The 23,581-nt window shown below is 47.1% G+C and overlaps 1 protein-coding gene across 1 annotated transcript; it reads right to left on the bottom strand.

Moving 5' to 3' along the window:
* Positions 1–4,341: 4,341 nt before the first annotated feature.
* LOC142772081 (uncharacterized) lies at positions 4,342–14,359 on the bottom strand. Its single transcript, XM_075874204.1, has 4 exons — positions 13,499–14,359; positions 8,407–8,730; positions 5,835–6,080; positions 4,342–4,814 (listed from the first exon to the last, which is right to left on the bottom strand). Exons 1-4 carry the CDS (start codon positions 14,357–14,359, stop codon positions 4,464–4,466), a joined length of 1,782 nt encoding a protein of 593 aa, XP_075730319.1. The 3' UTR covers positions 4,342–4,463.
* Between the last annotated feature and the right edge of the window lie 9,222 nt (positions 14,360–23,581).

Here is a 23,581-nt window from a genome sequence, read left to right as displayed (position 1 = left end):
TATTTCTCTGGTAAAGTGATCTCGGGATTGTATATTTCAGTGAAGTGTGCAACGCCAGGGAAGAAATGCGATGAAAAATTTTCAAAACCTGTAACAGCGCTTCTCTTTAAATCAAGCGTAAAGCTTAACACGTGGAGCGGGAAAAAAAATGGCACATCCCATGTACAGTGGGAATCGATGATAAGCGGAGCACGAATGATGAAGATTGATATGTCACTTTAAAATCACACAACGTCACGACGCGAACCTAAATTATGCCGTACATGACTTCCATTTGATGATTAACACATTTGAACGTGTCTTCGTCGTCTATTCATGTCACGCGTACCGAAATTGGTATATATGGAGCTAGCGAAACGGCCGTAAGCAGGCTATGAGCGTAGCAGTCTTGTTTCACATGACACGCATGTCATGATTATAATGTTTCGACGTCACCCATTCACGTCATGTAATACCAAATTCGGTGTCACACACTTTGGGTGAGGCCCGCCGATCCAACATCGACGTGCGGCAGTCTCGCAAGCTTCCACTTTACGCTTCGGCCTGCGACGCCTGAAAGTCCTCGAAGTGGCACATTTCGAATTTATTTGCGGGTTGGTCGACCCGTGCAGGTTGCACGTGTGATGATGTGTGGGCCTGACCGACGCACTCATAAGCAGACACGGAGACTTTATGCAAAACAAACTAGCATTTAATTGAAACAAGGGCAAATGCAGGAGTAAACAAAAATAACAGAGGAAGAATAACACTGAGGCGCGATGGAAAGAACAGCTACATCACAAAATGGGCAAAAAACACTACAAAAGATACAGGCTAAAGACAAATATGCGCAATGTTAACAAACTGATGACATGAATCAAAGGAGATACAAGGCAATAATTACAGAATGCTCATGGTGGCGCTTTTGAATTTCAACGTGCGACGCAGCGCACCCTACAAATATTAAAAAAAAGGCTGGTTATAATAATTTAGCAGTTAAAAAAAATCTCATTAAAAAGTTCCATACGGACCAGGCCAGCTCTTGGTGCACGTAGGGGAGTTGACGGGTGCGGCTGAAGGTCTCGCCGGCTTGGTAGACGACGAGGGTGCCCGGAATTGCAGCCGTCTCAATACGTTGCGCGGGTCACTCCATGCTCGTCGCCTACGCGAGACTCGCGACACCGACGACCGCACTTTTTGCTGGCTGTACGTCAACTGCCTTTTCCGATGCAGTGAAAACCTCTTCAGCGGCGTACCCGTGACCCCGTCTCATCTGGGGGTAATTTTCCTTTTTTAGACCGCCGGTGCCCCTTCCGGTACAGGTGCAGGGAAGACGAGCCGGCGCCACGCTGGGTCGTTAGTCGCCGGATGTCGTCCCCCGAACACAAAAGCGCCCCTCTTTGGAAGATGGGGCCCGCGGATAATCCGAAAATTGGAGTCGTTTGTGACATTCGGTATATGTGAAGCTAGCGAAATGACCGTGAGCGCACTATCTGCTTAGCATGTAGTCATGTTTTACATGACACGCATGTCAATATTATCATGTTTGGACCACTCTTAAACCTTCGTCGTCTGTTCGCGTCACGTTATACCAAATTTGGTATATGCGAAGCCAGCTAAACGATCGCGAGAGCACCATGAGCGTGCATACACGGCTTACAAGACACGCATGTCATGATTTCCACGTTAGGGTCGGTCACCTATTTATCGCGGTCTGTCATTTAGTTTATTTGCATCGTTCTTAATTTTTCGGTCACGTATAAGATGACGATTTTTCGCTCCCAACCAACGACACCGATGCCGACGCCAACATCGAAATTTTAGTGAAATGAGCTCTTTAACACTATCGCGTTAAAAGTTGCTTCGTGGGGGGATTAAAACCAGATTACCCACAATACGTAGGCGAGAGTCTTAACCACTCGGCTGTGCAGGCACTCTGGCAGAGCATATATCCTTCGGTATGCAGTATAGCAAGTGGGTGGAAAAGAAACGTGTGAGTGAGGATTTGGTAAAGGAGTACGTGAGACAGTAAAGCCGACAATATAAAAACAAAGAGAGGGACAGACAGGGTGAAAGGCAAAGGACAAAAGGGCAGAGAGAGAGAGAAGAAAAAAGAGAGGGAAAGATGTAGGCATCGAGTGACATAGTTTATATAAGGAAAAAGGAAGTGAGAAATAAACAGAGGGAGAGAATGAAAGGGAACGAACAGAAAGAATGATAGAATGCCCAGAAAAAATTAACACAGAGAGAAACAGATAAAATACGCAGGCATAAAAAAGACATTCACAAAATCAGAAAGAAGACGAAAAAAAAACAGGAATAGAAGAATAAAAAAAACACCAGGCCTGCACAGAACACGTTGCACACTTGCAGCGAAAGCTGGAACAGCGGTCTTTCAGAGCCTTTTTAAACACTCTTTGGGTAACTAGCCAGTTTGTAAACGGGTTACAAGCACCGGCATGGCTCGGTGGTACGATACTGGGCTGGGACTCAGCGAACCGGGGTTCTAATGCCATTGTGTCCTTGATGTTTTTTTTTACTTCCAGAGTTGTTTTCTTCATAATGAATTGAATGTGGCAGCGTTAGGATGAATACACGAACGAGAAGAGACACGACAAGTGCTCCACCGCGGTGGTCTAGTGGCTAAGGTACTCGGCTGCTGACCCGCAGGTCGCGGGTTCGGATCCCGGCTGCGGCGGCTGCATTTCCGAGGGAGGCGGAAATGTTGTAGGCCCGTGTGCTCAAGTTTGGGTGCACGTTAAAGAACCCCAGGTGGTCGAAATTTCCGGAGTCCTCCACTACGGCGTCTCTCATACTCATATGGTGGTTTTGGGACGTTAAACCTCACATATCAATCAACCAATCACCACAAGTGCTGCACTCACAATTAAATTTTTATTGAAAAAAAAAAACTCCACCTATATACCCAGCGTCATCCAACTCATTGTCATCAAAGGTGCCACGTGAACAACGTCAGGGCAATATCAGCTCAAAAACAGCCTCGTGGAAAACATGAGCAACATAAAGATTTACAACACATAGAAGCAATACAAAGTGACACTATGCTGTGCTATCGTGTAATTAGCGCAAACTCGCTCCAGCAATTTCACTGTCGTACCATACCTGCATCGCTTTTCCCATGGTCTCAAGATAGTTTCAATCATTACAAAGTTGATTTGGTGTTTTCCGCCCCCAGGAAGATTGGAAGGAATCGCTCACTCATCATAAAAAAAGCAAGTTCATCTGTATAAGTTGGATGCGCAACCAACCATGTCCACAACTTCATAACTTGCATGATAGGCATTGTGTACATGATATTTTTGTCATGTGGAAAACTGCATGTAAGACAAAGTGGGAGGTGCCTCAATAAAAGACTGCAAGAACCACGCTCGCTCTCCGCCGCTAATCCTACTAGTAATCATCCATCCAACCATAGCCACTCATGCGGATGTAATCCACATTTTGTTGACACCGCCATTTTGTCATGCCATCCTAATAAAAAGGCAAGAAAAATAATAAAAGTTTTCACATCAACGAATTAAAAGAGCAACGCATTAGTCAAGCATCTATAGACTTTTTATCAAAAGAATTTAGACTATCTCTTGCAAATGTGCATAGCATAGTGCACACTTCGTATTGCTTATATCTGTTGTAAATCTTTATGTTGCTCATGCTTTCCACGAGGCTGTTTTCGAGCTGATAATGTCCTGACCTTGTTCACGTGGCACATTTGATGGCAATTAGTTGGATGACGCTGGGTATATAGGTGGAGTTCTCCCAATAAAATTTTAATTGTGAGTGCAACGATTGTCGTGTCTTTTTTCATTCGTGTATTCGTCCTAACGCTGCCCCATTCAATTCATTATGAACCCTAACCAACTAGCCCACCTTTCCGTTATTCTGCAATGCATTTTTTTATTTCTTGCGATACTGCAGTTACGGATATCAGGGGCGGAGGCGGGCAACTACAGTACCACACGTGACCCGTGTTCTGATCTCATAACAGCTTTCGCTGCAAAATGTGCAAGACTTAGCTAAACAGCTTCGCCGATTGGTCCCTTTTTCATCTCTTTAGCACTGCTCCTTCAGTTCAAGCTACGCAAATTTTCTCTCTGTTTTCTATTTGTAATTTTCGTGCGCGTATTACCGACGTCACATCCGTGACGGAAACCATGCCAGTGAAGGCTTAGAGGACTCCGTCATAAAACACTTTTGTGTTTTATAAAGAACAACTCCAACTATGTCACAAAACTATGGACAACCCGAGATAGCGGTGTGCCGAAGAACGGTAACACAAACAGAAACAATAACACGACGCCAGCTCTCAACTACGAGTTGTTAGCTTTCGTCATGTCTTTGTTCCTTACTATTGTGTTATCGTTCTTTGGCACACCACCATTCGAACTTACCCAGCAGTCGGCCCTTCTGTACAAACACATACTGTGCGAGATAGTACCCTTTTATTGTGCATCGTAAACCTTTATTTAGTCGAACACGAAGTACCGACTGTACTGCGAGCTGTTTTCCATCTCCTCGGCCTCGCGCTGTTTGTCGAGATCGCGCAGCCTGGCCCGCTGCCTGTTAGCCTCGGCCAGCCGCTCTCTGTACAGGCGCCTCACCTCGCGCATCTTGGCCGGGCAGCTGGCGTACGTGGCCGTATGACGGCCGCCGCAGTTGGCGCACCTCGTCAGTCCGCCCTTTTTCACCGTGCACAGCTTGTAGGTGTGCGGTCCGGCGCATACCTTGCAGCGCGTCTCGTTGGGGCACGACTTGGCCACGTGGTGCATCCCCTGACACCTGGAGCACTGTACCGGAGGCGCCACGTAGGGGTAAACCTGCACGAGGGAACGTGAACGTTGACCTAAACACTCTTGAGTGCGACCATTGGGAATGAGGCCACGCGGAAACGGGAGCTTTGCGGGCGCAGCAGCTCACTGCAGCAGCGGCAGAAGCAGAACTCACTGCAGCTCTGGATAGACTGGACGATCGGCCTTTGTCGGAACAAAGGATTCTGGGTCATTGGCTGAGCCCATACTCAGCCCAGAAGGCTTTGAAAGCTTTGCTGCGCTTTTTGCGGACAACTGGCCTCAGAGACAGACTTTAGTGTCTTATACTCTTTGATGTTGCCTTTCCTCTGTCACATTTTTTTTGTAATTTCTCTCTCTCTCTTCGCAACATTTCTTTTTAACATCTTTCATTCCCCTCACCCCTTTCCCCAGCACAGGGTAGCCTGCTGGTCTAAGAACTGGGTAACCTCCCTGTCTTTCCGCTCAAACTTTTTCCCTGAGTGCTTTCTTCCTGCGTGCGCTGCGTTACCTATGTATGTATGTATGTATGTATGCATGTATGTATGTATGTATGTATGTATGTATGTATGTATGTATGTATGTATGTATGTATGTATGTATGTATGTATGTATGTATGTATGTATGTATGTATGTATGTATGTATGTATGTATGTATGTATGTATGTATGTATGTATGTATGTATGTATGTATGTATGTATGTATGTATGTATGTATGTATGTATGTATGTATGTATGTTTTCTACACTGCACATGGGGAGAGAATTGGGAAGGTGGAAAGATTAAAATGAAAGAGAGAAAATAAGAAGAACTTATGGACTTTTCTTTAATGAGGAGGAGGACTTCCTCCTTTCTGGTCTGTTGCGCGAGACAACAAAAGCCGACGTCACAGCCTCTGTAGTGCAATTTTCGGGGGGTCACGTGCACTAACAACAGCCAGAGAAGACTATGGCGGCGCCCAGGGAGCCTTGAGTGAAATAGTCTATAACAAGAAGTTATTACAAATAGAAGTATGTAAGGCTTGCTTCGATGTGTAGCTGATGCCTACCTGGAACAGGTTGAATCCCAGCTTGACCTGCGCGGGCACCACTCGGTCGGGGCCGAAGTGTACAACCACTTGATTCGTGGGCTTGATTCGCACGCCGCCTCCCGGAAGCTGAAGGTGGTTAACTTGGCGGCGCACATTAATCGCTCCCAAATCGTGCAGCCTCTCCATCAAATTCTTCTCGGTGTACCGTTCTGGTACGTCCTTCAGTTTGCCGGCGTTCTTGTGGAACCAGCGTGGGAAATCAGCCTGGGACATCGTGAAAACGGGGACGTAGACAACGATCAGACGAGCCCTTTGAGCAGTAGTTTGATCGCAATCGACATCGCACATAGTTGATCGAGAGAAAGTAAAGCGTTATTAAGGGGCAACCCTCGTGGTAGAAGCCGCTTTGGCGAAACACTTTGCAAAAAACGCCGGCGTGTCTTACAAACTGTCACACGAACACCCTCGCGTCCCGTGTATCGAGACGCTCTAGCTGCGCGTTCAGTTTATTCTTGCGACGAAGACAGTACAAGCTGCGTTAGTGTGATATAAAGTACGAGATAAAGCAGTCACATCGGATGGCTTTCGCCTTCGAATAGTCTTAGGCGAATGCATAACAGGCCCTGTTAGCTCTTTCATGACCAGATCGTTCACACCCTGATGTGGGCGGCAAATTCACTCCGTATATTAGTGTACTTGGGCTTTAGGCCTAGCGCTGTTCCAAAGCGGCAGCTGGTCGTGAGAACTTACGCTTATCAGTTATGCCTCCCAAGGCTCCACTGTTTGTGGTTGGATAAGTGTTGTATCTGTGTTCTGTGTTGTGATTGCATATCCAGAATATGTCGTATATAGGGAAGGTGTCGCAAACTCACTTGATGTGGAGAGTCACTGTCAAGACATTTCTTCCGTGAATGGGTCAGAATGGCATGGAAAGTAGAAGCCGGGGCACGCAGGTGCAGTTTTAGCGAAACATCAGCTACTCCTACCTTTACCATTTAAAAAGAAGGCTCTTCTGCGTATCTGCCATATGGGTCAGTATTGCAAGGAATTTGACGTCAGGTTTCGAGAAACATATCGGGATGGATCTCTGCAATGACTGAGATATGGACAACAATTCCGAAATCTAGAGTCAGTTTTGTACGGTCATGTTTTGTCATACCGTGAACAGACAGAATACTTGACGAAAAAAAAAAAGATGCTTGGGAAAAGTAACGTCTATGTAGCTCATCAACATACCTGCTAAGAAAATAAATTTTGAAAAAAAAGTGGGAAGGACGCAGTCATTCGTGGGTTGAGGCGCTACCGAATTGTTCCTGTGATGCGGGTGGCGCGCGAGCCAAGAGTTTGATTCCAATGGTAGGACAGGGTCTCAAATACACGGCCTGTGGGCCACGTGTGGTCCGCTAGATTCTAGCTTCCGGTCCGCGGAGCTCACGTATCTCACTCTCTTCGGACCACATTGAAAAAAAAATTACTGCTGAGTACTATTAGTGAGCTTCGCAGGCATTATTGATTTGCAGCATTGTTTTAGTTTTACCCCGAGTGATCAGTGTGTGCCGAAACATAGCCGCGAAACGGAAAGTACATTTCAAAATTTTCATCCAGATACGGTAATATTGGAGATCGGCATTGTAATGCTGCCGGAATATTGAAAACGAATTTCCTTCACAAATGATCTGTATATGAGTTGCGGGAAAGGTTTTTTTTTAAATGACAGCGTTTACCAACCATTTCTACAAACACACCGATCCCCGTTCCCCTATTTTACGCTCTACGCAATAACGGCCCGTGCGGGACTAAACTGTGGTGCTGTGCGCCACTCTTTCAAGTGAGTTTATACCCCTTCTACAGGCTGTTCACCTACTCGCAGAGCATCCAATATTTTGTGTTTATGTTCCACGGTATTTTGCATCCAGCGGACAACTTTGTGGTAAAAAGGACAAATGGAGGCTGCCTTCACGCTTTACTTGTATGCCGAATAGTGGCACACGTACCTCATCTGGCTAGGTGTATTTATTGAAACAGGGTCACGCTGAAGAGCATCTCAGAGACCATGCAGAAAGAATCACGTTGTTGAGATCTGCTCCGTCAGGTGTCACAACGAAACCGTCTGCTCGTTTATTTAACTCATTCAGTTAATTATTATAAGGTGATCTCCCAATTAGCTGGTCCTCATCATAAGTAAACTTGGGCTCTAGTATTATATGTATCCAGTGCGGCTCTTGTAGCGTTGCTTTCGCATTAGACAAGTCTGATTACTAAAAAAAGAAAAAGAAATGGAAGTGCGTTAACTGGAAGTGGTTGGAATAGAAACTAGAATGTCACGTGTTGCTAGATCCACCAATAAACGACCCTTGAACGCTGGCATAACAAGCTGTCTAACACTTGTGGCCGGTTCATGCGAGCCTATACACCTTTTCACATGAAGGAAAAAAAAAACACCGCCATGATGGGCGGTGCGCGGAAGTACAAAGGCTAAGGGCGCAGCGTTGTCGGTGCATTTTCGAGGGGACGCGCCAATTTGCACAGCCCAAGGAGGGCTATGGCGGTGCCCAGGGAGGCGTTTATGAAAAGGTGATTACAACCGTACCTTCACTGGAATGCCCGATAGGGAAGTGATGGCTCTGAGGCGCCTGAAGGCCGACGTGCTCTTGACGTAGGCGGTGAGGCAGCCGCGGTTCGAGAAGAACGCGTTGCTGAGGCGTTCGCCGGCGATCTCCTCGAGCGAACGACCGATGTACTTGCTGCTGACGTCACTCAGCGACACTCCCGGGTCTGTGGAGCGGATCACCAGTGGTGCCGTGCCGTCCTTGATGACCATGCGGGTGTTGGGGGCGCCGCTCTTCTTCACTTCCTCTTCAAGAATGTACTTGCTGGAGGACGAGCCAGTCGCTTCGGGACGCCTGTCCGTGTACTGTATCGGGATCGACAAAGGAGTAATTAGAGAAGCGATTCGCGTGATTTGGTCACTTAAATTATTTAACCACAAGCGCTATTCTGAAAACTGTCGTGTTCAGCCACATTGTCGAATTTCGTAACGGGCACCATTGCAAGCCAATCAAAGAGGTCGTAGCAGACGAATGGCGGGGCGGAATTTAACAGTGCTCTACAAAGCCCCCCTCCCCCCTTCCCGGTTCCTCACACATCGGTATGGATTATTCAAAAAATTTTAGTCATCAGTCGGGACAGTGTAGTGGCTACAGTGCTTGGCTACAGTGCTTGGGTTCGGTCCGGCCTCAGCGGTTGCATTTTGTTGGAGGCGAAATCCTAAGGGCTGCTACTGCGCGGTGTCAGTGCATGTCAAAGAACACCGATTGGTCAGAAATTTCGCAGCCCTCCACTACGGCGTGCCCCGTGCGGTTTTACACGTAAAACACAAGATATCTTTATAAGAAAACTATAGTCAGATACTACTTAAGAAGCGTGAACAGGCTCCGCCCAGATCACCGAAGTGTCGTAGCTCATTGACTCCGCGACGCAAAAAAAAAGTCGCACTCATGCTCTTGGAAGCGTGCTGCGAAAACGCTGTCACCATCCACTTAGCTCACAGCATAAGTTTGGAGGGCTCTCCTTCCTTATTTTTTTATTTTTTTCCTCTCTTTTTCCCTTTATCCCGTGTAGGGTAGCCAACCGGGTGCTGCAACCTGGTTAACCCGCCTGCCTTTTATTTGCTTCGTTCTTTCTCTTTTGGAGTGCTCGCCATTCTGAGCGTCCGCGTTTGAGGAAGAAATAACGCTGACTGATGAAGTTGAGTGCGACTATAATTATATACATCGGTAAATCTAGTTTTCGGGCTGCGTGTTTCCGTACCGTGAGCTGCACAGTATCAAAACTTCCGGATGTCGTGACAAGTAACAGAGTCACTTGACTTGAGCAGGAACGTCACGTGTGACGTCGTACCACCCCTAAAGTTTGAATGACAGATAGAGGTTCGGCGTGGCATAGCAAGAGTACCGCTATTTCGCTGGTGTTAGTGGTTGGTACGGTTAACTGGAAAGTCATACATGCAGTAACCTTGGCCATGGCCCGTCACGGTTGTCACTATTTCAGCAGCATCACTGCTACGAGAGCCGCTGAAGTGACGTACTAATAGCAGTTACGTCAAACGGAATGCTTTCTGTTCAGATCACGTTCCCTCCCACACCACACCACGGTGATCAAGGGGTTCACGTACTCGGATGCTGACCCGCAGGTCGCGAAATCAAATCCCGGCTGCGCCGGCTGCATCTTCGGTGGAGGCGTAAACGCTGTAGGCCCGTGTGCTCCTTAAATAACCCCAGGTGGTCGAAATTTCCGGACCCCTCCACTACGGCGGCTCTCATTATTCATATCGTGGTTTTGGGACGTTAAACCCCACATATCCTCACGTTTTCTCCCGCATGTGATGGGAACCGGAAGTTTTGCTTCTGCGTTCTTAGATGCGAAGCAGCTTAGGGTCGAGCTCAATCCAGTGTGCGGCGTGACCACCCTTACTGCGCATGCACGTCCAATCTCTCTCCCCTATTCGCAAACCCAGCGTAGGAAGCGTCTGCTAACCAACACTTGCTCCCCCTCTTTCTCCTCTAGTCATCCTTCCCCGCGGTGCTTACACCCCTTTGCGAATGCGCCCCTTTGCTCATCCACTCCCTATATATCCTCTCCTTTTCTACGATCCCCTTCTCTCGCCTCGCAACGCTGACGCAAGCAGCGTTTGCTAGCGATTTTCTTGATCGAAAAAATCTGCTCATCCTCCACGACTTTTCACTGGTCATTCTATATATACAGACCGGATCTTTACTTCCGAGCTAGTGCCGGCTGGAGAGTTCTCGTGTGCGTTATTGAACAATTAGAAATCGCAGCATGCGCGTTAACTGAAAGCTGACTCTGGTTCTCTGTGTTCAATCGGAGACTTCTGTCTCTCATTGCCCATCGGCCGCGATTCGCATGTTCTAGTAGGAAACACCGGCGCGTCCCTGCATGCTCTGCTCCTCCTCAGGTTTCTCACCTGCGCAACGCTGCGTTGTGCGCCACCGTCGACGTCACCGCCAGTGTAAGCGTTAGCGCCCGCTGCTTCATATCTACACATGGTTCTGTTTAGTGGGAGATGGTGCAATTTCTGTACCAAAAAGAAGTGCGTGTACGAGCTACGTCTAGGAAAAGAAAGTGTGTGACGAAAGAATGAGTAGGGCGATGTGCTTAGCAATGAAAGAAGAATCACGGAAGAATTCTCAGAGGAACTACGAAAGTGCCACGAAGTCAATATCACAATATTTCCCAACATTACACAAATACAGTATCCAATGCAGAAAAAGAAAGGAAAAATCAATCAAGCTGTCTGTTTTTGTTAGACGCAACTAGATAGTGGGCCAATAAATAGTGATGCCAGAGATAGCGCATGGCAAAATATTTGTAATGTACTGATTTCGTGGTTATATGTACTGTTACATGATCGATATTGCTATTTAAGGGGCAAAACGCAAAGGAACAAACAGACCAACAAACAATGAACTTTAGTCACTGATCCAACAATGAACTTAAGTCACTGATCCAATTATAAGTAAATAAAGAATAACTAGTTAGTGTGAATTCGAACGAGAAAAAAAACAAACAAAACAAATGTACGCTGCCAGGCACTGCGTTTCCAGAACGTCGTCGCTTTGAAGAATACCGGTTCGGTTATTGCGGTCTTGCGAAAGCCGGAGTGCGTAATCTTATGTCCCCGAATATTCTATCTTTGCATGACAGACGAGATGAAGTTTTGACACACTGATTAGTGTATAAAGTCAGACATAAGAAATAATAATGTACTATTTGTAATGTTTCACTGGTCAAACACACGATAGAATTAACCATGACATAACTTTGGAAACTTGCTCGTTTTTTTTTAATTTCCTTCATTGCAAATTATTAAATTTATAACGACAGCATTTCGCCCCTATAGAAACGGGATGATGTCCTCTAGCTAACCAGGGTGACCTTCTAAGCCATTACGATTGATTATGTTACCAAAACGAAAAGTTCAGGCTCCATGACCCAGAACGTCCGTGCGTTTACCTGACGCTGACGTGGGCTTACCTTCTTGGGGTATCGAAACATATTACGTTGACTCTGGTAGATCAAACGACTCTGCTTGACCAGGACCTAAAAGCGAGGAGCTCGTATGTAGGCGTGAAGGCTTCTGCAGGGACTTCAAAAAAGAATAATATAAAAAAACTCACGCGGAAGTAACAGAGCTGTCTGGCATTGACAGCCTTCCCTTTTTTTCACGGCTACCACAGCTGCGCAATATTTGCCTCATATATAGTGCAGGGCTCACGTCCGATTCAGACTGTAGTTATAGTAAATACGTGGTCGTATTGATGATCGACAAAGCCGATTCAAACTGGAAGAATAATATACGCAAGTAGGCATTCTACGATGGCTGGCAACAGATGAGGAAAATGAATGCATATTTTTTATACTTCTGGCAACGTCGAGCTGGTAACATGGCGTAAATTTGAAATAGTGACGAAGGTCATCACAAGAGCAACCAGGATTTCATTTCAGAAAGCTCCTAGCCCCCTTGCGTGCGTGCGTGCGTGCGTGCGTGTGTGTGTGTGTGTGTGTGTGTGTGTGTGTATGTGTGTGTGTGTGTGTGCGTGTGAGTGTGTTTGTGTGCGCGCGTTTCGATTGGCCTAGCCTCCGTGGTCTCCTGAATCTCTGTCTTCTAAACTTTAAAGACTGTTACACCATATTCATTTTTCGTAAACAAGCGTAATACCATAAAAAGAACTCCATGCATGCACTGTAAATACAATTGTTTTACAATAAGATGGACAGGCGGGCTTGTTGGTAATTCATGATTGTTCAGCGAACTGGGAGCGCGGGACTGCTTTGTGGCTCCTCATTGCTTCGTGTCTGTGTTACTCCCGCACTCCCAGTTCGCTGAACAATTATTTTACACTGCAGCAGGCAAATCGATGCACTGATGAAAATGGACTTCTAGTTTATGTGTAATGTCACTGTAGTTTGCAAACCTATGGGCTACCGGAGCCTCTGACGTGCTAATAAATTGACAATGTCGTTTTCTGAAGCTAGGTGCATCTCTAATGAAATCAACCGTCAATTAAGCCAAGGAAGCTATAGAGGACATTCGACTGTCATAACGACAGCGTAGTAATTACATGCAAATAAAGAGCCTAAAACAGACAAAGAGACTACTTTTCGCCCATAGAGAGCGAAGCTACAATCTTGGAATCATGCGTTCGATGCTCCACCAATTGAGCTATACGGTTCTGCTACGCTTTCCTTCCAAAAACTTCATTTCGTATTTGTGTTCGTGCTAACCTGGGACTCTTAGCGCTGGCATCCCTAACACGGAATGTTAGGGCTGTCAGCCCTTGTATATTAGAATTGCTTTAATTCGTTTTGTAAAGTACCGAAGTAGATCATTGGGGGCGGGGGGATAAAGTCGAAGGTAAACTTGTGGTTGGGCTGCAGCGTACAGCCATTTTTAATTGAGTTCATAATGTGCACGGCGGGCACCTGTCATCCACTACCACATGGTCCAGCATAGTTGTCGAAAAAAGAAGAAAAAGAAAGGAAATGTCTCGATTTATAGCAGGCATCAAATAATTTTTATTCTCCATATTCCCTGTCTCTTTTATAGCTTATCACTACCACGGTTTTTCTACGTAATGTAACGTGGAGGCTTTAGCGTGCACCGCGCTCAGTCTGGTCGGGCATCCCGAGAACGAGGCCACGTGACGGCCCATACAATTGCAGCAGCGCAGGTTCTTAGGCCTAGTGCAAGCTCGGTAGTTGTGCCGACCGGCGCACAATTTGCAGCGGACGGGCGCGTTGCAGTTGCGTGCAATGTGGAAGTACCGCTGGCACCTGACGCACTGGGTCGGCGAAGCTGTGAAGGGCCGCAGTGTGAATGACACCAATCCGAGCCAAGCCCGCTCCGGGGGTCGGGCATTGGGACGAAAGTAGAGGACGATGCCTAGCTGTGGACGAACGATGAGGGAGCCGTCGGTCGTGTGGACGTGGTTGACCTGATGCCTCACGTAGATGACGCCGATGCCGTTAAAGTGTTTCAGCAGCTGGCACTCGCTGTACCGAACCGGTACGCCGAAGATCTTGCGCACGTTCCCCGAGTACCAGCGTGGGATGGCGACCCGACACGGAACGCCGGCCAGGCACTTCAACTCGAGGAGGCGGCTCGCCGCATCCCCTGTCCTCACGCTGACTGCGAGGCATCCGTTGCGCGTGATTTTGTGGTACGGTGGCACCTCGACCGCGTTGTCGGCCAGCTGGTTCCGGATGTCATGAGAGCTGGCGTCGTAGAATGTGACCTCTCGATTCAATGGCGTCAACAGTGTCGGTACGCGAGGTCCGTGTGGCTTCTGGACGTAGCTAGAGACGAACGTTCCTTGAACGTCGTACTTGGTGTACATGGAGCGAGTCTCGGTGCCCCTGGGAGGCTTCGCGCACTTCGGGGGCCAATCAGGAACGTATCCGACAGCGTGCGGTGAGGTTGACTCTCCGTCGTTGTCGCCTATTCCGGCTGTCTTACGATGCATTCTTTAAACTTTTGGGTCCGATGTTTAGCGCTGGTGTCCGTTCTTGTAAAGAGGGAAGTTGTGTCTACAGTGATGTTGTCTTCAACACAAGAGCTAGTATAAATTGATGCAGAATAGCTACCAGTGTAACTTTTTCTAGTGGCTATGCCACATTCTAAAGAGTTCTTCGCACGGTCTCCAGAATTATTTTGAGTCCGTTATAATAACGATGTCCAGCAACTCCTAAATTTTCAAGCCATGAAAGAATATGTTCTGAATGTACGGCGATCAAAGTATATGGGAGCCATTCATCAAGCTTTTCTTTCTTTCTGATACGCCGCCACCGTGAATACTTTCTACATAAAAATACTGGCCACAATATCTGCACTGCGTGTGCAATCTATCAAAAAGAAGGATATATGCCTACTGTGAAGCGCGCTAGGCAACTAGTCAGTCTTTTCTGGGAGCGAAATAAAGGAGCCTTTGTGTACAATGCCGACAGTGTGAAGAAAGCCCTCCGGTCACGCTTTCTTTAAAGACGTACCGCCTATTGAGGAGGATAGCAGCTACCCCAGTGTTTGAAGTGAGATAGATATTGTCAGGTTTATGCAGTAGTTTCTATGTTCACGCGATCTCTATGGCATCATGGCGTTCAATAGTGCAACCATCATCTAGCGAAAGTCAACTTTCGCTTTAGATTCCTGTTTAGGAATATCTCTACGTTTATCATCTGGAAACCTTTCTAGCTTAATGTCTTCTGTAGTCATCACTAGAATCGTATAGTGGATAAGATTGTGCGAATCACAGGTGCTGAGCACGGGCTTGACAAATCAAAAGATAATAGAGACGATGGTAGTACATTCTCTTTCAAGGAAGTCAGTACACATTTTATAAAAGCCGTAGACCCGCTTGACTCAACAGTATAAATCCCATTGAAGTACTATCGATGGGAGTCGCAGACCGCAACGTACGATCAAGTCCCAACAGCGCAGTAGTGAAACTATCACCACTTGGAGCTAGAAGCACCCATACCAAATTTGGAAATGATCCAGATAACGATTCCCTCTTTGGTGGCGAGTGTTCATCAAACCCTGTAATTGATCGAACTCTCGAATCCCACCCTGCATCGGGCGATGGCTGTTGTTCGGAAGATGGCTGTTGCTCGTATCAGATCAGACAATCTTCATCAGGCACCCACAGCGACAACTCAAGTCATAATGAAGAACTGGGCTTTGAAGCAAACCGGAAAGATGCCGGAAAGGATGACGCCATCCATGCACTGCTGGAAGCCGTTGATCAAAGTGCGCATGGCAGCTTTGTTTCTGCTGATACCATGCAGATAAAGTGGACTCGTTCTCCGTGGAAGAAGAGAAGCTAGTTCCTATGGCGGGTTTCACTTCAGCACATCACGTCGTTCCTGTTATGTATAGACCTTTAGAGCGCTCTCCAACTTTCTGGCAGGTTGACTACGCGAGAGTGAGGCATGACTTGGTCAAGTTTGCCGGGTGCAAGCTTCCCGCCTAGAGGGTACTCATGTTGGGCTTCCTCTCCATCATAGCACCGAATCCGGAGGCCAGCCGAAAGCTGCTTCGACTGACCGTCATAGCGGACATCGCCGTTGACCCGCGCCTGCCCAGCTGGTACATCAAGAACGTGGGCAAGATCTCAGGTGTACTATTCCGCTACACGGACCGGCAACTTCTGTACTGCTTCACTGAGGCCGCCGCCATCCATGTGCGTGGCCAGATAACCTTTAGGAAGGACGAGGGCGGCACCCTTTCGACGACTCCGGAGGACTGCATCATCTTGACCTTCAGACCTGACATCGAGATGCCGGAAACCATAGCGCTCGGCTTCGACGTGTTTCGCGTGCAGACGTGCTACGCGGCTCCCCTACAGTGTTACCACTGTCTAGGGTTCGGCCACACAGCGTACCAATGCAAATCACCGCGTCGCTGCAAACTGTGCGTGGGCCCACACGTCTGCAAAGAGTGCAAGAGGCAGGTGGATCCCGTGGGCGCCAACTGTGGAGGTGCGCATGCCGCCACTTTCACGGGCTGCCCAGAATTGCGCAAGGTTGCCTTGTCGCGGCGCTTCATGTCCCGTTACTACGTCGAGTGGGAAGACGTGTCCCATCGGCACTCATCATATTCGTTGTACTCTCGTTGAAAGAGACATTCCCGTCCGTTTAGGAGAAACGACACTGATGCAAGAGATACAGGGATGAAAAGGGGAAGCACAAGAAAGAAAGAAGGGGAAGCCCGACTGAGGGAACAAGTGTTTCGAGAGAGGTTAGGGGGAGTTTTGCAGGAATTAGAGAAACGCCGAGAAAGAAGAGAGGCGTCTCTATGGACGAAATCATTGTAGAGGCATCGAGAATGACCCGGCAGAACGAGGGGCTGTCCAAAGGCTTCGAGGACAAAGAGATGGGCCACACCGGGGACTCTGACGACGCGACGGATGACGATGACACTGGGGCTACTCCAGCGAGCAAGAGCCTGTCGGAGTCTCCGAAGGAGCGTCACGAGCCTCATAGCGTCGTCAAGTTTCCGAGGTTGAGCAGGAACAGCGAACGTCGTCTGAGGCATGGCTACCGTCGTTACCTGCAGAAACTAATGAAACTAGGAGAGTCCCTTTTTCAGCGACCGTCAGATAATTAGGATTTCCCACCGTGTACTCTGTATTGTGCGCTACTGCGAAACGAAGAAAGGGTCAGCACGTGTCTTCATTTTCTTCTGAAACCTTCATGAAGCTCGAAGAGATCATCAAATCAGAACTTTCCCTTTGACACTCGTAACGAAAGACAACAGCTGGAGCGTGATTCTGACGGTTACTTCGAAGTGCAAATAATTTGCGTAATCACTTGCCTCATCTACACCCACGTGTCAATAAAACTATTTGCTGCAGGGTTTATTCTGCTTCAATTCATGATATCTGCATATATGCTCGAAATATAGTACTGTTTTGTTTTTAACTTTGACAGCAGATATATTTTTGTAATCTGTGGCATTGATATTTCCGTACTTTACTTTTCGATGACTAAATCATGGTTCTAGGTATTATTTGGGACAGATTTAGCACTTTTAACTGATGCGGTGGCGTAGCCAGAGCGTGGAACTCCATGACATTTTTTTTTGCCACAGAATATGGTGCATGGAATGACACTCCACCACTTGTGCCTGCCCGGACCCACTTCAAATCAAAGAAGTAACGCCCCCCCCCCCCCCCAGATATGTGCCTACGTCCTGGTATGTAACCATCAGTCCGTTCGGTTGTATTCTCCTATGAATGGTGTGAATCAGCCTTGATCCGCCAGGAGTCTTCTCAGTGTAGGGAGCTCGTCACTCAAGAAGAATGACCACGAAGTGCTTTGAAGCAGTGGCAATAAAAGAACTACCACTGCGCTCGAGGCTCGTAATGACGCAACGTGTTTATTGAAGTTAACGGCTACAAGATTTAAGGTCTGGCACTTGGCAATGTAGCCATCTTCTCAATGGCAGCCTGCTATCTAGTCATGCTCCCGGCCCACGCAATGCGTTTTTCCAGCGCTCCAACTTACATGATTATACAACTTCACACTGACGCATTTTATTATTAACACTATAGCGTCAAAGAGCTCATTTCGCAGAAATTTCGTCATCGGCGTCGTTGGTTGTGAGCGAGAATCTGTCATCTTAACGTTACTGAAGACTCGAGAAAGACGCAAATAAAATAAATACGAAAAAAAATTCTCGGTCTGAGTGGGGATCAAAACTTGGTCGTCTGCGTGGCAAGCCGGTTTTCAACGATACAGCCACGCCTCTTTTTTTTTACATAGTATTTATTACAAATGCGGTTTACGTATATCGTAAGTCGGCTAATAACTCTTTTCTGATGTATGAAAAGAACTTCTCACGTGAAAGTTCCCTGCGTTTCGTCTTCTAAATAAGGCGAGTTAGAGCGGCTATCAAGCTGAGAATAGCAGCCATAAAATATCTAGGCTGCATGCGCGCTGTTCACTTACCGTACGTGCTGTATACAGTCGGCAAAGACGAAGACTTCATGTGGAAGGCAGGGGATTGACGTGATTAGGCACTGTGTCTGTGACGTATGGTTTTCGGGCAACTTCCAAATCACTGAGGGGGTTGAAGTGATGCGAGAAGTGAAATATTGACACTGCAATGACCATGAATTATATTAGCACAATCTGCGAAAGCTGTGAGATTCCGTGGTCTGTCTGCTCGGGACCATGCTTTGCTTGCCCTTCAGGAGTGAGATAAACGGTGCATCTACCTCGTTAATCTTCTCTGAATCACCCTCATACATATGATATCTTTGCTGTAGAGCTCGTAGAAAGTGCAGGCTGTGGAATTATATTTTTTGGGACGTTTGAAACGGACCCAGTCACAGGTGCTTTTAATACAAGTGGTAAAAGAATCGTTGGAAAAATCTAGACAAACCTTTGTCATGTCAGGCTACCTGTTTCACAGTGAAGACGTCAATGCTCCAAGTGTGCCAAGTGATGAAGCATCGGCACTTCCAACTATCAGCAAAGGAAGTTCGAGACCAAACGGAGGAACAACCAATTGGCCAGTGCAGAATTTAAATGTACAATATTCAGCAATCGATAGCAATCAGCGCCCTATTCTCGCCGATCATGACGAGTTTTTAGTGAACACAGAAATCGACAGATGTGGTCAGCAGGTTCCTGACGTGGTAAAGAATGATTCACTTCTTCACCGAAGTGCGCATGTTCGAGAGCGAAGCTTGTCAAAGAAACACAGTGGATACTACGATTACATACCAGAAGCTGATGATTTTACGAAACGCGAAGACGTTAATTTCGACGACGACAAGTATGCGATGTCGGAAAGCTATGATCGTTGCCATGCAGATACAAGAGAACATTTCGGGACGCAAGAAAAGTGGCCTTCTGCAAGGGAACAAGACTCACCCAGAAGTAATGCTGGACAAGACAGTAAGTCCGGAGATCTGAAAGAGGGCGATCTTTTGGACAATCAAGCGGACCCTTCTAACTCGTGCTCATTCAAAGAAGTGACGCTGCAGCCGAAGTTGGACATCGACAGGATGCAATTGGCCATTCCCGTAATTTTTCGACCTCAGGAACGCTCCCGAAGCTTCTGGCAGGCGGACTACGTGAAGGTGAGGCGGGATCTTGTCCAGTGCGCCGGGTGCAAGTTACCCTCCCAGAAGGTGCTCAGGTCTGGCTTTCTCTCCGTCATCGCACCGAATCCGGATGCTGGCCGGAGGCTGCTACAGATGTCCTCCATTGCGAACATAGCCGTTGACACGGTGCTTCCCAACTGGTACCACAGGAATGTGGGCAAGATATCGGGCGTCCCATTCCGCTACACCAACCGGCAGCTGGTGGACATCTTCGCCGAGGACGGCGTCATACACGCTCGTCGGCAGGTCACCTTCTTGAGAAGAAAGAATGGCTCCGTGTCGACTACGCCGGAGGACGGCATCGTCCTGACTTTCAGACCGGACATCGAGATGCCGGAGACCATAGCCTTGGGCTTCGACGTCTTCCGCGTGCACACATACTGGGCTGCGCCTACGCAGTGCTACCGTTGTCTCCGGTTCGGCCACATCGCGCACGACTGCAATTCGGCGCACCGCTGCAAGCTGTGTGGTGGGTCGCACATCTACAAGGACTGCAAGTTTCCCAGCGAACCAGTGTGCGCTAACTGTGGGGGTGACCACGCCGCTACGTTCACGGGCTGTCCGGAGAGGCGCAAGGTTGCAATGGCGCGTCGCTTTATGCCACGTTACTACGAATCGGGGGAATACGCGTCGTCAGATCGTCGCTCGTTTTCTTCGAAGCACCGCATGAATGCAGACGACCACAGCACCAGGCGTAGTGCTTCCGAAGAAACACGCTACAGCGACAGATGGAAGAGTTTCATGAGTGACAGGGGAAGTATATTTGATGAAAGCGGCAGTTTGAAGGAGAACACACAGAAATACAGAGGAGGTAGGAAGAGGTCTAGCGACAGAAGAGGTATTACGAGGGAAGGAACTACGAGGGGTAGATCGAGGTCACCCGGAAAGAAAAAAGGTACTCCCAGCAGCTCCGATAGCGAATACCACCGAAGCAGCAGGGACTCCGATGACTCAACAGAGGATGATGATGAAGCAGCCACGCCGACGCGCAAGTACGTTCCACCACCCAGGCCACGTAGCGTCATCACGTTTCCCAGGTTCAGCAAGGACAGCAGGCGTCGATTCAAGCACGGCTATCAGCGTTACTTACACCAGCTGGTGAAGCACGGCGTGCCCGTGTTTGAGCGGTTGCTTGGTTGTTAGCGCCTTCCAATAACATGGGCTTCGGGCTCCAGAGTGTACAAGACATAAGAGAAACAAGAAACACAGAGCGAAATACCAGAGGCTCTTCTTTCAAACCGAAACTCAGAAATGATCGAGAAAAAATTTGCCTTTATTTGCTTCCAAGTAATTTCTACGGCCAAGGAAGATATAAATCCTAATACTTGTGTCGAATTTGCAGTGTAAGTACTTTGAATGTTTGAGTAAGTTTTTTCGGTATTTTGGTGAAGGTAACTCTAAAGTTGATCGTTTTTCTTTCGGTTTCTTTAAAGGACAATGTCCTTTTATGTTTAGAACAAAGAGCTTTTGTTCTCCACTGCAAGCCTTATTACGTCAACCAACACTTCTCACATTATATATCTTTATTTATTATGGGCGGTAGTGCATGAATAACAGTTATATCTCTTGATGCAGTCATGACTGACTCTATGTATCTTTCAGGAGTACACGTTTGCGCCAGCAGACTGCACACACTGAAGTTTAGGTCGAGTATGAGGACTGAGAGTACATACGGGGGGCGTGATTTTCTGAAAGAGGAAAATGGAAAAGAAAAGTGAACCCCGCAAATGCGTGCAGCAAAGTGTGACACCTGAGCACTAGTTCCAAGAAAACTGATAAGGATGGATGAAACAGATAGAGAAATACAAGTATTTGGAGAAGAAGTAAAAGACTGGTAGACGGCTATAGAGAAGTCTGCAAACGGAGCCCCGACCGGCGAGCGGTTGTCGAAGACAGGACATCACGAACGCGACAACCATCAGCCACGAAATCCTCCAAGTGTCCCCTAATATAAAAGAACCAACATAAACCAACATACTTGTGTTATTCGTACACAATACGTATTTTCTATTTATTAGCTCAAACCATGTCGCACAATGCCTTTTGGGGAAGCAAATACAAAAACTATGAAGATGGATTGGTTTCTTTGAAAGCGAAAATCAGACTCGTTGAAGCCTGCAGTGGTGGGTATGCACTTGTGTCCTTTTTTTCGTGTCCCACAAGAATGTACAACGCCGTAATTTACCGCGAAGAGATATAATTCTAGTGGGCTTGTGGCATTTCCCTCAAGGGTCTTGCCCTATTTAGTGCCAATGGCAACATGTTCACATTGCGAAGCATATAGGCGTGTGGAGATGTCTTCGGTATGACTGACCTCCTTTTGTTGCCAAAACAAATGTAATGTGCCAGTAATGGTCATGGTTTGAAGTCCCGTAACCAACGTGTCATTACGAGGGGCGTCGTAGTGGAAAGCTTCAGAACATCCGACCACTTGGGATTCACTATACGCGTAAATCCAAGTACCTGGGCCTTTAAAATTTTGCCAGCATCTAAATTCAGCCTTTAAGGCCGGGATTTGATTCGGCGACCTTTGGTTCAGTTGCCGAGCATTATTAACACTAGGCAGCCGCGGCGGGTGCCCATACACAAGTCCCAATGCCATGTGTTGCAACACTACTCCGCCTAAACCGAATCGAATATTTATTGGCGTTTAGTATTCCAAAACCACAACATGGACGCCGTAGTGGTGAGCTATAAAAATTTTGACCATCTAATGTACTTTATGCTACACCTAAATTAAACTGAAACTCCCAGACCTCGATTCTAGCTGTCGCCAGCATTAACTGTCTAAAAGTGGTAGTTTGATTCGGTGCACGGAGATGACATGTGAAATACATCGCGTGGACAATACTTGAGAACAAGCGTTTAAATAATCACCCCCCCCTCCTCCTTCACATTGAAGAAAACTTCTTGCTGCGCATCTGTACACACCACGGTGGTGTAGTGGCTATGATGCTCTATTGCTGGCCCGCAGGCCGCGAGAACGAAACCCGGCGGTATTTTCTATAGAGACGTAAATGCTGGATGGATTTGTGGGTTTTAACGTCCCAAAACCACCATATGATTATGAGAGACGTCGTAGTGGAGGGCTCCGGAAATTTCGACCACCTGGGGTTCTTTAACGTGCACCCAAATCAGAGTACATGGGCCTACAACATTTCCGCCTCCATCGGAAATGCAGCCGCCACAGCTGGTGTTCGATCCCGCGACCTGCGGGTCAGCAGCCGAGTACCTTAGCCACTAGACCACCGTGGCGAAGCAGAGACGTAAATGCTTGAAGCCCGTGTACTTTTCTCGTTGAAGAACTTCGGGTGGTCTAAATTCAAAGTTTAGACCATGACGGCTTTCATTATGACATGTTGGTTTTGGGACGCTAAACCCCAATGATTATTATTGATATTGCTACGCCTTTGTCGCCTGTAGCGGTGGGACGCGTTAAACTGTTCTATCATTGGAAAGTGCACAATTCTGCCTATTTCAATGGCATAGCATTCATTTCTCACTGCGATCTCTCGTGTTTCCTTGCTTCCGTTTCCCCCACACAACATTAGGAATTGCGTGTGCGTTTTTGCGTACAACTAGTTCTGTTGTTCTGGCCCTACAGTATTTCCTCGATTTTGCATACAACCAGCTTTTCTAGGCGGCGTGCATGTAATGCTTTCCCTTCTCTCATTTTCAAGGTCGAAGTGAACAAAGAACAGTAACAATATAGCACCTATGAGAGCACCTTTCCGGAATAAAACAAATATAATAACGGCCAAATGTATCCGTGTAAGTCATGTGATGGTGAGAATAAAAAATTACGCTTCTCTCATTTTCAAAATCGAAGGAAACAAAGAAGACTAACAAAGGTGCACCTGGAGGAGCACCTTTTCTGAGTAAAACAAATATGATGATGGCCAAATGTATCAGTGTAAGTCATGTGAAGTTGAGAATAAAAATTTACGCTATTTGTGTTTTTTTATCTCATCTAATGCTACGCTTTTTTTTCAAAATTCGAAAGGAATAAAATGCTTAGTCGTTTCTTCCAGTGTTAATAAACGAAGTTTGAACTGCAGTAACTTCGCAAATCTTTAA

Source organism: Rhipicephalus microplus, chromosome 9 (genome assembly GCF_043290135.1).
Source record: "Rhipicephalus microplus isolate Deutch F79 chromosome 9, USDA_Rmic, whole genome shotgun sequence".
Taxonomy (NCBI): Eukaryota; Metazoa; Arthropoda; class Arachnida; order Ixodida; family Ixodidae; genus Rhipicephalus; species Rhipicephalus microplus.
Note: the sequence above shows the minus strand (reverse complement) of the source record. Positions and strands in the feature narration are given on the sequence as shown.

What these genes read in the sequence shown, in the direction of transcription:
- LOC142772081 (XM_075874204.1), bottom strand. Translation starts at nt 14,359, where the DNA reads ATGCATCGTAAGACAGCCGGAATAGGCGACAACGACGGAGAGTCAACC. An exon ending in GCCCGACCAGACTGAGCGCG is followed by an intron (nt 8,731 to 13,498) that starts GTGCACGCTAAA and finishes ATCCCGATACAG; the next exon opens with TACACGGACAGGCGTCCCGA. An exon ending in TGGGATTCAACCTGTTCCAG is followed by an intron (nt 4,815 to 5,834) that starts GTAGGCATCAGC and finishes TCCCTCGTGCAG; the next exon opens with GTTTACCCCTACGTGGCGCC.